The 14,091-nt window shown below is 38.4% G+C and overlaps 1 protein-coding gene across 8 annotated transcripts in view; it reads right to left on the bottom strand.

Annotated features, from left to right (window-relative positions):
* Positions 1–14,091, bottom strand: part of UNC79 (unc-79 homolog, NALCN channel complex subunit) — a 106,053-nt gene that overhangs the window by 76,382 nt on the left and 15,580 nt on the right. For 7 of the 8 annotated variants that reach the window (XM_051621927.1, XM_051621929.1, XM_051621924.1 and 4 more), the window contains 10 exons: positions 11,746–11,838; positions 10,386–10,441; positions 9,617–9,746; positions 8,042–8,106; positions 6,679–6,767; positions 5,331–5,371; positions 4,292–4,320; positions 3,029–3,258; positions 2,523–2,694; positions 928–1,158 (listed from right to left, as the gene is read on the bottom strand). In XM_051621927.1, coding sequence (XP_051477887.1) covers positions 928–1,158; positions 2,523–2,694; positions 3,029–3,258; positions 4,292–4,320; positions 5,331–5,371; positions 6,679–6,767; positions 8,042–8,106; positions 9,617–9,746; positions 10,386–10,441; positions 11,746–11,838 — 1,136 coding nt within the window. Of the gene's footprint in view, positions 1–927; positions 1,159–2,522; positions 2,695–3,028; positions 3,259–4,291; positions 4,321–5,330; positions 5,372–6,678; positions 6,768–8,041; positions 8,107–9,616; positions 9,747–10,385; positions 10,442–11,745; positions 11,839–14,091 lie in introns of those variants that run through there. The other variant, XM_051621930.1, reaches the window with a different exon arrangement.

Here is a 14,091-nt window from a genome sequence, read left to right as displayed (position 1 = left end):
ATGTACTATATTGCATCAACTCTTTATGGCCCTGCCTCGTCTAGTCACTTAATTTTAGAAAACAAAGCCAATGTTCCCTGGACATCTTGCATAAAAGGATCACAAAATCCAAGTCTTCTTACAAAAACACATGTGGTATAGTTGGCAGTGATAAATGAGGAAAAAGTCTTAAACCTCTCATAAATATAAAGTCCCTGTTTTCATGGTGATGTTTCATGTTCTATAGAGGAATATTCACTTGCCTGACTTTGTTGCCTGTCATCCCTACCCAGGTTAAGTGGCAATTTCTGCTTCATAATTAATGGACAGAAAGACAGACACTTTCTAGAAGCAATTCCAGCAATGGTCCCACTTAGGCACCCTGAACGACCTTCCAGATAAGTCTCTTTCTCTCCATCAGCAATAAGGTGAACCATGGCAGAACAGTCTCTTAGCTTTGTCACTTAAATTAGGTATCTGAAGTTAACAGGACATCAGTATGCCCAGACTTCCTTTCAGTTACAGCTGTGAGCTTCCATGAAACTTAATACACAGCTGCAGATGTGAAGTATGCAAAGAACTGGGAAACATAAGTAAAGCAGACCAGTAAAGGACAGGCTTGTATCTAGGAGCAGAAAATATGTTTTATTGAAGACAAGACTGGATGCCTCAGCAGCATAATGGAAGTATGCAGCTATCAAAAATGTACAGTATCTATTAATACCTGTGATATTCTTCCATCCAGTCTTCATATTACTGTAAATAATCCCCACTTTCCAATACAGTTAAACGAAAAATGCTATGAAGAGGAAAAATTCCTAAACTCTACTGCTGTCTCAACCAGTGAAATTTCTTTTGCCTTGACAGAGCTGGGGGATAAATGATCTTTATATTTAAGCCTTTAGCCTCAGTGGCCAATAACAGAACTTTCAGATAAATTATTCTTACCCTGGCAAACTCCATTGGCTTAGGAAGGAGGCACATAACCATGACATCAAAGCGGACATCACAAACTGTCTTCAACCACTTGGTAACAAACTGAGGTTTGAGCTTTTCAACCAGGCTACCAACTTCATCATCCATCATGTAAGCTGTAGAGTGAAACCACTGGAACACCATGCTAACCAGCCTTGCTAAACTCTCTGTGGGTGTATTCTCACTGGGAGTGCAAAGGCTCACCTGGAAGACAGAAGAAAGAAGAAAGAATCAAGTTTCATTTCTAGAATTAAAGGTGTAAAATTGTTTGTCTACTACATTTGCATATTCTTAGAGATACCAAGATGCAGATTGCATAGAAGACAAAGGAGCTGATCAGTTTTAAGTAGAGTTTGAAACAGGACAATTGAGAAAACATTTCCAAACCAGAAAATAACAATAAGAGGGGGGAAAAAACAAGCACTGTTTCTGGGGGGTTTTTTGTTGTTTGTGGTTTTTTTTGTTTCAACACTGAAAGTATCAATACAGATGCTTTGACAAACTGAAACATTTTGGTTTGAACTTTAGAATTATTTTTTATTTCAAAAGGTAAGGTCATGCCCAGTAAAATATATGATACACATGCACACACATATGTAAAATGCTCAAGATAAAAAGACAAACCAAACTAAGAGTTTCAAAAAGTCTGAAAGAAGATGTCTACTAAATATATTAAGTGATCTTTGCTTTACAAAAATATTCTAATTTTCATGTTTTTGTCCTCAGTTAGGGATTTAAGTACCCAAAAATTCTCACACAAGAATTAATATTCTCCTCCAAACTCTCTCTTTCTAAAAACACATCTGCACCATAAAACTGTCCCAAATCTGAGGCCAAGTCTGTAACCCAGTTCACAGACCAGGCACAGTGCTATGCCCTTAATCACCCACTATCGGAATTCTTGGAATCCTCTGGGGACAGGAGACAAAGTTTCAAGTCAGATTGCTGCACTAAATCCAAAGAACGGAAAATAACAGATGACAGGAGATTTAGGAAGCTTTAACTACCTTATCAGCAGCTTCTTGCCATTTCCTAGTGAAAGGCTGTACTCTCACCACTTGGCAACTTGAAACCAGTGACTGCTGCCTTGTAGCAAGTGAACAAAGGAGAAACATTCATGCAATTTCTAGGGAAACAGCTAACAGCACACTGCTTCTGAGAGAAGACCATACAACTTACAAGTGCTTTTCCTCCATGTTTTTTCTTGGGATAAGGCAGCTAATGACACCTTTGCCAATAAAAAAGTACAGTCTTCATTGTTCTACTTCATCACAGGTTTAATTTAAGGTGTTTGCTACCTGGCACCTGTCTCTGTTGGGTATTCACTCAAAGGCAGCTAACAGCCTTCTTAACAGGAATTGTTGTGCTCTGTCCAGTTTCTAGATGACTGGTATTCATTTTAGGAAAGAAAACAGCAACCCACTATTTCTCACCATCTGTGCTCTCATTTCTGCCTACAAAATCAGGAAGTTTCCAGCTATATCCAAGTAGTGAAAAAATATTAAATTGAGGCTGCAGAAAGGAGAAGGAAGCAAGAGCGGTGAGAGAGAAGAGCAAGAATTCCTTACCAAGAACCAGATTCCAAATTGGCTCAGAAGGCGTTGGTCATGCTTGTCATCATCTTTATTATCAAAGTCTGTGTTGTCCAGGGAGTGATGTGAAGAAGAGAGGCCCATCTGTCTCCTGCGGTTAAGTTCATGCTCCCTCTGCTCAGCATGAAACTCTGCTTCCTTCAGCAAGCTATAAAACAAGCCTGTGGTCAGTGAATGCAGCTTTACTGCATTGGATACAGGTATCTGATCAAGAATAACGAGAGGTTAAGGCATCTGATGTCATAATTTTCCTGAGAACAGTAATAAATTAACATCAACTTCTAGGATTCAATGCTGACTTCTTCCATGAGGACACCACTCACAGCTATTAATTACCCAGCTAACGCAGCAGGAGTTCAGCACCCCTGCTCTGAACTTACCCTGGTGAAACTAAAATCAGCTTGCACAAGACTTGCAGGCAATATTTACATTAAAGCCTGATCCTGCTTTACATATTGATGCTTCATAAGCTGCGATCTTACCTGATGACAGCTTCCACAGTACACACAAGCTCCTCTGCCCCACACTCCCGGGTATTGATAGGGGGTGGTGAGGTCTGATAAAGATGGGTTTCTGCAGCTGCCCCGACTTCACTGCTGTGATGGTTCGAATGGCACCTTTTGCAATAGCGCACGGGCCTGTTGCCATGGCGGCCACAGCAGCCCGCGGAGAAGCACGTGACAACAGCTCTTCTGACATGGGAACTGCAGTTCTGGAAAATAAAAAGGATTTTATTAGGTCACAAGTATGGATGTGGAGCTGAAAACAGGAATTAAGAGTCAGCACTGGGAAACTACCTCAAGTGTTGGTCATTTCAGTGGTTGGTAAACACCTGATGCTGTGTCACTGAACTGCCAGAATGATGAGCTCGGGTCTAAAAGCTAAGCCTGGACTCAAATGTCACCACTGCTCTTCTTTTGGAGCTGGCCAAACCAACATTTCAGTAATTAGCCTCAACTTCCTGGCTTGGAGCACTCTCTGAAATTTATAGTAGTTCTCTTAACTCCTCTTTATTCTTCAAAATACCTTTTGAAGTCATGTGTAGCAACAGGCAGATCCTTAGGAGTGCAATCAATGGAGCCACATCAGTTTATGCTATGTAAGGATTTGCCTTATCATAGCTAACTGTCCAAGCCTCCAAAATATGTGCCATTTTTATTTTTGCCACCTGGTAATCTGGCCCAACACAAAAGCTTTCTTTACCACATAAGATCTATTATACGTTGTACACTGTATTCCTCATTATTAAAATGTTATTAAAACACACTAGCTGGTATGTATTGCAAGCAGATTCTTTTTGTCAGCAATATCTTTAGAGCCAAGCACTGAAGACTTTCAGTCATATATTTTTTAAAATACACAGTTTACAGTAGGATTTTTATCCAATTTAGGATTATCCAAGACACCAAAGAGATGAAAAATATAAAACACTTAGATCAGAATTATTCTTTTGCTCTATCCTCTTCATTGGTAGAGTTATAGAATAAAAACTGAGCTCACCAGCATAATTTAATTGCTTTACTAATTGCCACTTCAATAAAAAAAAAATACAGTTCATATCAAGCCTCAGCAGTTTTAACAAAAAGAAACCTTGCTCCTGAATCACGCCCATCCACCAACAAATGCATTCATGGATAAACTGTGAAAATTTGGAATGGTACAAAACAGAACACACCACATAGTAATGGAATGACATTACACACAACATGAAATCATGCCCCATCACACAAATGACTGATTCTTACCTTCTTCTGACATATAGCAGATATTTCAGCTGTAAGGGGAAGGCATACATCAACATCAACACAGAATGATGAACCTTCCATTTTGCTATGGCAGCCATGAAAAAAATGGAGTTGCTGCAAGGAAGTCTCTGAGGCTAACCTTCTCTTTCCTGATCCTATTGAAAGCTCTAAGCCTGTTGGACTGCATGAGGTGGGAAAATGTATACTCAGGCCATCTGGCTATTTCTACACTGAAATGAAAGAAGAGCCTTAGTGCATCAAGTGTGGTGTGCTCTGTATCCCATCCTCCTCCTGGCTATGCTTCTGCCTCACAGGCTTGTAATAGCACACCTGCAGGCACATCACTGTGGCATGCTGTGGGAGACATGGCTATGTGCCTACACTGCCTGTGAAAGCTCTCAGGGTGAAAGATCAGTATAGATGGATGAGCAATGTAGAAGCAGCCACTATGTCTGTGGCCCATAATTCCATAGTAAAACATTTGCAGATTCAACCTGTAAGCAGCAGCTATTCAGTCTGTTGCCTTGGCAACATCTGAATCAGAAAATATAGAGGGCTGAGTACAGAGAATATGTGACTATCCTTGTAAAACCAGGAAATACTGACTAATCTGTCAACAAACTTTTTCTGCATTCTAGTAGATAGTATCAGGTCAGGCTGTCTCACTGGCCAAAGGACAATTACTGGATCAATGACTGTATCATTGAAAAATATTTCATGTCCTTTTCTGATATCCTTTACAGTCTTACACCTTTAAAAGCTGTTACCAGAAGGACAAGCCCCTTCCAGATCCTTCATGATTTGAAAATCTGTTCAACTGTCTCCATCTCCTCACACATAAAGAGCTGCATACTATTTCAAGTAAAGGATTAGTCAATTTTTCATAGTACTTTAAAGACATTAAGTAGTATTAAGTACAAGCTACTTTAAAATTCTAAAAAAAATCCTTTAGAATAGAATGCATCATTTCACGTAACGCAGTAAGCTTAGAGTTGTTCAATTATGATGAGTTTGCACCTACCCTTAAAATACCTCTTACCTTGTGGTAGAAGAACATCAATCAACCATTCACTGTCATCCCTATAAAAATTGTATATCTGATTAGCTTTCAATTTTTCATTTATATATGCATTTATTTTTGCACAGAGGAAGTTTATCCAAATTAATGTGGTAGGACTGACATTATTCTGAAGCTGCTTTTTTTTAAACCGTAGTTTTATAAATGGTTGTGCCTGTCTGACTGCAAATTACCGCTTTGTTAATATTGATCCACTATGTTTTAAGGCATAAATATATCAAATTAAAATAGTGTGTGCTCTGAAAGTCTGAGGGCTAAGAAATTAAAATGAAGAATAACAGACAAACAGTAAAAAAAAAAGTACCAGCACCATTTTCTGTGAGTCTCCTTAGAAGCTATGCTTCCACCAAATTAAATTACTTTTTCCTGTAGATTTAAATCAATGACAACTTAAAACCTGAAGGTGAGATGTAACTGCTTTTCCAACAGCTGGTGTGACATAAAGGCGTATTCAAGTGGAAACAAAAAACCCCATATAGCACCTGAACTACCTGTAACCTTGTCAATTTGAACTAATGATTTAAACTCTGTAAGTATTAGTAAATCTTGTCAAGTCATGCAAAACAAATTAGTAATTTTCAAAAAATGAATAGAGTAGAGTAGAATAAAGTAGAATAAAGTAGAATAAAGTAGAATAAAGTAGAATAAAGTAGAATAAAGTAGAATAAAGTAGAATAAAGTAGAATAAAGTAGAATAAAGTAGAATAAAGTAGAATAAAGTAGAATAAAGTAGAATAAAGTAGAATAAAGTAGAATAAAGTAGAATAAAATCCAAAAGAATAAGTGAGGTTAGTTCATCTCAGGCTATAGTCATTCCAGGTACTGGACAAGCCTGGACCAATTTCCATTCTTTACTCTGCTGCTTCAGAGTGTACCCTAGAGAATAATCTAAAATACATGTTACAGCAAAGTAATGAAGTCTCTGTGAAAGAGCTTCATTCCAATGTCCCACTTTTAACAACAACAACCGAAGGATGAGGAGAAAAAATGTTTCATAAGCAAAAGCTTATACATTAATGAGGTTCCCCCTATCACAGTCAATGCACAGCTGAATCTCTATTTGTTCAGACATCTTAACTTTAAAGCTCACTACTGTTCAAGCTAGATGCAAATGTTCATCATGTAGGGCAAATTTCTGTAATCCTTATCCATACCGAGAGTCAGTGCAGCCCATGTATTTCAACAGTTTCAATGTATATATATCTATATAAGTTATATGCTAGTCATATTGAAATAAAGGATAACTCCAGAATTCTGAACTTTGGAGTCTAACTATACCTGACTATTTTCCAGCTCTTAGTTTACCTACCCTGCAATTCTCTGGCTGCATTCTTCACAAAGATAAAGGGGAGGTGGCTTATCACCCAAAGCCACAGACAAGGATGGGTCAATGCACATCTAAAACACAGAGAAGGAGAACAATTAACACATGTTCAATGAAGTTCATTGAGAAAGTCCGATACTCTAATCCTAGGACACGCAATATAACACAGCTTTGGTAAGTGTTGAGAACATTCAGTATTCTGGAAGATGGTGCTCAGCATCTGACAGTACATGATCTCAAATTATATCTAACAAAGAGAGGAATACAACTGAAAATTACAGCCTATGAGAAGAGAGCAGGATATATTTCAATATCAGTATTATCACTCTGAAAGACAAGTACATTTTGTGTTACGCATTCATACATGACCTGTGAGATAGGTGTAACCATTGTGCCCCGTCAGTATCATAGGCTGTGGAAAAGGCCCACTGAAGAGCTTTTTGACTACTGTATTTTATTTTAGTATATTAATTGATGTCAGAAAAATTGGTTCAATCTACATATTTAACTAAAAAAAACAAACTAATTAATTAGTACACCTAATGGCAGCATTCTCTGGACTTGGGATGCTGTTCTTGCCTCTGCCACAAATTGCACTATGATCCTCATCCAGCAATTTCACTTTTTGTCACCCTGTGCATTAACAGGAAAGATGTCTCTCCCTCAAAGAGGGCTTTAGAACAGGCAAGTAAAGCTTTGTTGTTATTATTTGCTTTAGAATCAGTCAGATTAGGTGTATTGTATGACCTCAATCAAGGTAACAAGGTAAACATGTCCCTATATAACTGACATAATGTTTCCTCTATATAGTAATATTTATGTACTTATTTTCCTGATTACACGTATGTGCATAAATATGTGCATAGATTAGCCAGGAGCCATCTTAGAATTTTATAAAGTGCTCTGCAACCATCCTCATGTTTAGTATCAAGTCTTGGCCCACAGTATTTTGAGGAAATATCCCATCTTCCAGTATCTGAAGCTGGAAATGGTCTTTTTACAAGTGATAGGATGCGGAAGAACAGTTTTAAGCTGGAAGACGGTAGATTTAGATTAGATATTAGGTTGTCCAAGTTGTGGATGCCCCCATCCCTGCAAGTGTTTGAATCCAGGTTGGATGGGCTTTGAGCAACTTAGTCTAGTAGGATCTGTCCTTGCCGATGGCAGGAGAGTAGGAACTAGATAATCTTTAAGGTGTCTTCCAACCCAAACCATTCTATGACCTTGCTTTAGGCAGCCAATTAACTTATTCACAAATGTCCATCCCCCTTGGTCTTGATAGGCTTTGTTGTTCCCTTAGCTCCTGCTCTTGGTCACCTGCACACAACAACAGCATATGGAGCAGTACCTTCACAGCTGGTTTGTTAATTGCATTATGGCATTCAATGTGCTGGCAATGAATAGGATTCCAAGCTGCAAAACAAAAACACAGATATTTAATAAACAAAGAAAATATATTTATATTATTTGTGTCTAGTGGTACCAATTGAGAACAAGATCCTCTTGTTCTGAGGACTATACAAACATGAGGGAAGACTGAGCCATTCCTCAGGAAGCATAATAATTACAATTAACAACCTAGAATATACATACCTACTGACTTGTTTGGGATATAATTATGAATTTAACCATTAACTCAGTGAAGAAATGGAAAAAAAGTAAGATGCAGACATCCCAGTTGTAAACCCCTCTTGATCTCACCAACACCTTGAATTAATTATCTTTCACTCCAGAAGCATGGTAGTAGGAGGATCTGAGTAAATTCAGTAACATTCCCAGGCAAAATGAAAAAGCAGATATGGGAAAGGAAAAATGGTCCAGCCACAGAAGGAGTCTAAGCTTTGTAATGACAAGAAGCAAACAACCAAGGAATGTTCAAGTGGCAGCACTTGGATGCTATAAGAGATGCCCCCAGATCAAAATGCCATGCCACTGCAGATAATATTCGTCCTATTGTGGGAAACACCAACAGAAAATTTATACACAGGAGAAATATTCCAGTCTAGCAATGGTTCAGATGGAAAATTATGCTTAGTTTACAGACCTGATAGCATAAAAGAAGTGATACAGAGCAGAGACTTTTTTAAATGTCAAGAAAATCTCAACTCTTTAGGGGAAGACTTTAGAAAATATTAGATAAATGTATCAGGAACATTTAAGATGTAGTTGAGTTGGTCTAGAGAGTCTTTCAAGGTCTCTTCCAATCCTTCATTTTTATTATTTAAAATGTCCAGAAATTTTATAAGTGAACACAACATATCCCATGCAACAGAAATTATTTGAAACAGTTTAAGACAGACAAGCAGGAAAAGGATGTCATTAATTACTGCAGGGCAGCCCCACCACAGAAGCAGAATCCCATCAGTATCACTGGGGTCTGGTGAACACCAGACTTTGTACCATTCATCTACTCAGCTCCAGCTGCATTCCTAACTTTGTCTCTCATTTTCACCCTGCAGTCAACCTTGAGAATTTATCCATTACACTGACTGCACCTGACATCACCTGACTTTTTTTGACATTAACAGCCTGATAAGAAGTCTTAGCAACAGCAGCAGCGATAGCAGCTGGCACAAAAAAAGCAGTCAAAGCAGTAACGGAAAGGAACATAAGCCAGAACCCTTGTGAGGCCAAGAAGGCAGCAGTCTCATAGACCATTTGGAACACTGCATTAATTTATTCTCCTGTTCTAGCTTAGCTAGTATTGTGAGTAGCACAATACATTTACTAGCCACGATCACAGTTTTATTTTTCATATCATCTTTTAAAATGCACAGGAATTTATATTGTATATACTTACGAAAGTACCAACTTATTGAACAAAATATTACAAAATACATCACAGAACTGTAAACATGTGACATTAACACACTTCTGATCGTTTCTTTTCTATTTTGGCTTACACAAGAACAGCTGTACTGACCTGTGTACTGCAGTCCTCTGTACTCACTGATTGCCCCAGGGGGTTTTAAATTGGGCCAATAGTGAAATAACATTTGTACTGCTGGAGGTTTAACTTGGGATGGTCCATAGGCTATTACATATAGCAAATCCTAAGGGAAGGCACATACAAGCTGTTTATCTTGCAAGGCAACAAAACACAATTCAATACATATTACCTGTGTTCAAAGACACCTAAACACACAAAATACATACATTTCATGCCCTACCAAACAGCCTTTGCACTCTCTTAGAGGCACATTAAATGACTCATTTTAACATGTTCAGAACTGGCTTCTGAGTTCGATCAGAGCATCCAACAGCTACCACCCACCCTGCACAGCATACTAACACACAGTAAATGAAGCTTCTGTCTAGCCAAGGCGCAAAGAGATATGACAGATGAATAACTGGATCCAGATCAGATTTAGGCAAAGACAATACTCACAAATAGATATCATAAAAGTTCAGTTCCACGTGAACTGAGAAAATTGAAGGTTATTAAAATTTCTGCTAACTGGAGCCACAAACAGTGTTTAGGAAACAGAGTTCTGTTCTACAAAACACGGGGCTGCTTCTGTAAATTAAAAATGAAAGGAACCTTCGTCTCCATAATCCAGAAGGAGGATTTATATATATAAAGATTATTTATAACTTCTTGCTACACCGTCAGTTCAATTTTCAAGCCATCTGGTTTTCATTACTATCCAAATACGGTCATTTCCAGAAAATATATATGATCATAAACTTACTTTCCATACTTCTTGCTTATATTTCATGAGGCATTCCAATAATTGGCAATGATACACTGAGAGAGAAAAGACAATATAGACATAATATTGAAATGGAAACTCAAGTTACAGAAGTGACGTAATTAGCTGTTTGGCTTTGCTTTGTTAGTCTAAAACTCTATACCTCATTTAATTACTTCTTATTTTAAAGGGTTTGCTTAAGAATTATTGCCCTGAGATCACAAAAGATCAGAAATTAAATATTAGTAACTTGTTTCTGTCAAGGAATGCAGTAAGATAATTAATATTATAACTGGACATCTTTTTGCACAGCAATGAAGATCTTTTTCAGACACATATAGTTTAAGGATATCTGCCAATTCACTTGCACTTTGTCCCTCTGGCAAAATGTGAAGCTGTAAATTGGTATCTTGTCTTTCATCTTGAGGCAGCAATGCAAGTCACATGTAATAATCCCTTACCCCCAAGTGTACCCCAGGCTATAGAAGCCACTCTTCATCAAACAAACATGAAAGCCAAATTAATTGCTTTACATGTTTGACTTCTCAAAAAACACAGGGCAACATTTTCCTCAGATGGCTAGAACATGGAATTCACTAACAAAACCAGACCACTTAATGAAAAAAACATCACTTGTGCAAGTGGCTTTCAAAAATAGTGTGGTGGTTTTACCTACTGCTGTGAACTACGTGAGCATGATGCAACACTTCTCATACACTGCAGTGTGGTGGTTCTTACACGCACACAGACAGTCTACCCACCTACATAAAGCAGGAGATAGTTCATCATCATGGAATGTAACAGCTCCCTCAGGCTGAATATCATTTTAATTTGGTTGTGTGACCCCACTGATTTAACTGGAACTGCACCACAGCGTGAGAGTGGCCTTGTGTTTAGTTACTTATAATTACATTTAAATTCATTACAGTTCTGTTGATCTTGCAACCAGCATTACCTGTCATGTTTCAATAATAGCATCAGTTTTGAACTTGGTGAGATATGAATCCTAGCATAAGACAAAAATACTCCTATGAATTTCTATAGTAAAAGTGAGTGGGGATTTCTCTCGGACACTGATGTTTTATATCAACACTATTTTCTAATGTTAAGCAAGAGTAAATGAGTGTCTGATCCTCAGCCAAATCCTGTTTCTTCATCAATGAGATCTCTTATCTGCCTAGTGATCGCTTCAAGCACCCAGCTCAGAAATTCTAGTTTTGACTAAAATACTTCATTTTTCATCCTGCGTTACATGATGAGACAGATTCTTCCCATCGTCTGCACTTTCTTGAGTGCAGTTAGCACAGTACTTCAGGACTCAGCTTTAGAGAATGATACTATGTTACATCTTTACACATACCTGGGTTTGATGTGTACTGCATTGCAATCATTAGCATTGATGATGCAGATAGATTGACATGTGCTGGAACACCTTCTCTTTTTGAGGATCCCACTTGAAAGAAAAGGGAAAAAAAAAAAGTAAAACATTTTCTACCATGTAACAAGGAAAATTAGGCAAGAATAGCATATAACTGATTCCAACTGATGCAAATAAAATTCCTTGTAATTGTCAAGGTTCCATCTCATTTAAAAACATAAAATAGAAAATTTATAACCCCCTAAAAAACTAGAAATATTCTATATAGAAGAAGGTGGTACCCCTTTTTTGCTGGAAGATGACTGAGATTATGCCATTGGTTCACAGAGTGCACACCTGGTTTTCCAGGTCAGTAAGATTTCATTCTCAGGGTTGCATTAACCAGTGATCTTCTCAGGCACACTCCTTCACAGCCCACAGATTGGCCAAAACAATGTCATTTGCATAGTCAAGTGCACCTAGGGCTTGGATTGTAGGACAGGTAAGGAGAAAGTGGAGGGTAAAGAAACAAGAAAAAAAGCTGAAATTCTGCTGTTGAGATGTACCAGTGGAGGGCTGGGGCTGATGGTGGCTGCTGGCTGTTGGTGAATGGCACAGATTACTTCTCAGGGAGCACATGGTAGGAGTTAAAGTTATAGCTACATACCAGAAAGATTAGTTCCCCTTGTTATGTGAACTCTGCTAAGACAATTAACAGTAGCATGAAAATACAGCTAAACTGTAGTAACTTTGACCTTGTGTATAAAGTGCCTAGAGTTCCTTCTGGTGTCCTAATAAGCAGTAACTAGCAAATGGTACACTTGGAAAAACCCTGTAGAGTGTAGGTGTTTATTTGCTGAACTATAACATGGCAATAGGGCTTTGAATTGCCTACACAGGAACCTAGCGTGTACCTCCCCATCCTCGTTCACAGGATTTTCCCAAACCCAGCTGGCAGGACCCAAATACCAAGCATTTGGGATAGAGGCACAGAACTGTAATTGGGGGCTCAGTAAGATGCTTTCATCTCCCCCCGCTACCCCCACAGCCACATCTGGCCTTCTAGCTGCTTATACCATCTCATGTATCCGTCCTTTCAGTTTGATTCAGAGCTGAACACAGATCTGCAGTTGCCTTGCAAAGGGGAAGATCACTCCTGGTGGGTAAAGGCTAGGACACTAATTAAAAGAGCACCCAACCAGAAAAGAAGAATGGAAGGGAAAATGGATAATTTCTCTCTTTTTCTCCACATGACCCAACACTACTATGGCTTGCTTCATTGCGCTTCACTCATTCTTTTTTGAATCTCATAAGGGCCCCCAAATTATTACAGAAAGGTAAATTTGTATGAATTTAAATTACAAAATACTCAGCAGCTCTAACATGGCAATTAAAATGTGGCCATCAGCGGAAAAGTAGGACACAGTACTACAATACAAATTTAAAGAGCAGCAGACAGGTTTCATACAGAAATTTAACAAAACCAGTTTGAGGAAAAAGGCAGCATGTCAAAGGTTGTTCCCATGCTCCACATGATGAAATCTCTGCCACAGGCAGTTGGGAAATAATATCTATTTAAATAAGCCAAAGATTTGGCTCAGTCAGTTGTTCTGGAGAACAGTTTTACAGATCTGAAGATAGACAGGACAGGGTTAAGTCACCTACATCAGGTGTTCTTTAACAGGCGACAATAATGGAAGAAAAAGGAGTTTAATGGAACATTCTGCTCTTAACCCAAAGAGAAGCACATATGTATAAAATACATATTAGTAATTTTCTTTTGCATATTGTTACTAGACCTGTCAAAGGCAACAGAGGAAACATCATTGCAATGTCTTACAAGGGACTGTTTTACATTGGGACATTGAGGTACAGAAGAGTTTGGGGATTTATCCAAGATCACTGACTAGGAGGGTGAGAAAATGGAGGTGATACATTTCCATGAAATCATAATCCCAAAACACTGGAGCATGCTTCTTTCTGTGTTCTAACAGCATCTTCTACGTGTTTAAATGAAACCAGTGTTGATCTCTCTACATAGTTGTTAATGTTTTTCCATAAAGCTCTGGAATACAGATAAAGCGGAGACATTCTCACAGAATCATGGGATAACTGATGTCAGAAGGGACCTCTGGAGATCACCTTCCCCAACCCTCTTGCTCAAAAAAAACGGGCAAGCAGAGCAGTACTGAAGACCTTGTCCAGTTGTGTTCTGAGAATCTGCTAGGATGGAGAATCTGCAGCCTCTCTGACAAGCTGTCCCAGTGTTAAAACTGTTTTTCAATATTGATCCTAATGCTTTCCTCTGCAGAACGTGGTTAAATTCCTCACTACTACACAAATCCCATC

The sequence above is a fragment of the Apus apus genome, chromosome 5, assembly GCF_020740795.1.
Source record: "Apus apus isolate bApuApu2 chromosome 5, bApuApu2.pri.cur, whole genome shotgun sequence".
Taxonomy (NCBI): domain Eukaryota; kingdom Metazoa; phylum Chordata; class Aves; order Apodiformes; family Apodidae; genus Apus; species Apus apus.
Note: the sequence above shows the minus strand (reverse complement) of the source record. Positions and strands in the feature narration are given on the sequence as shown.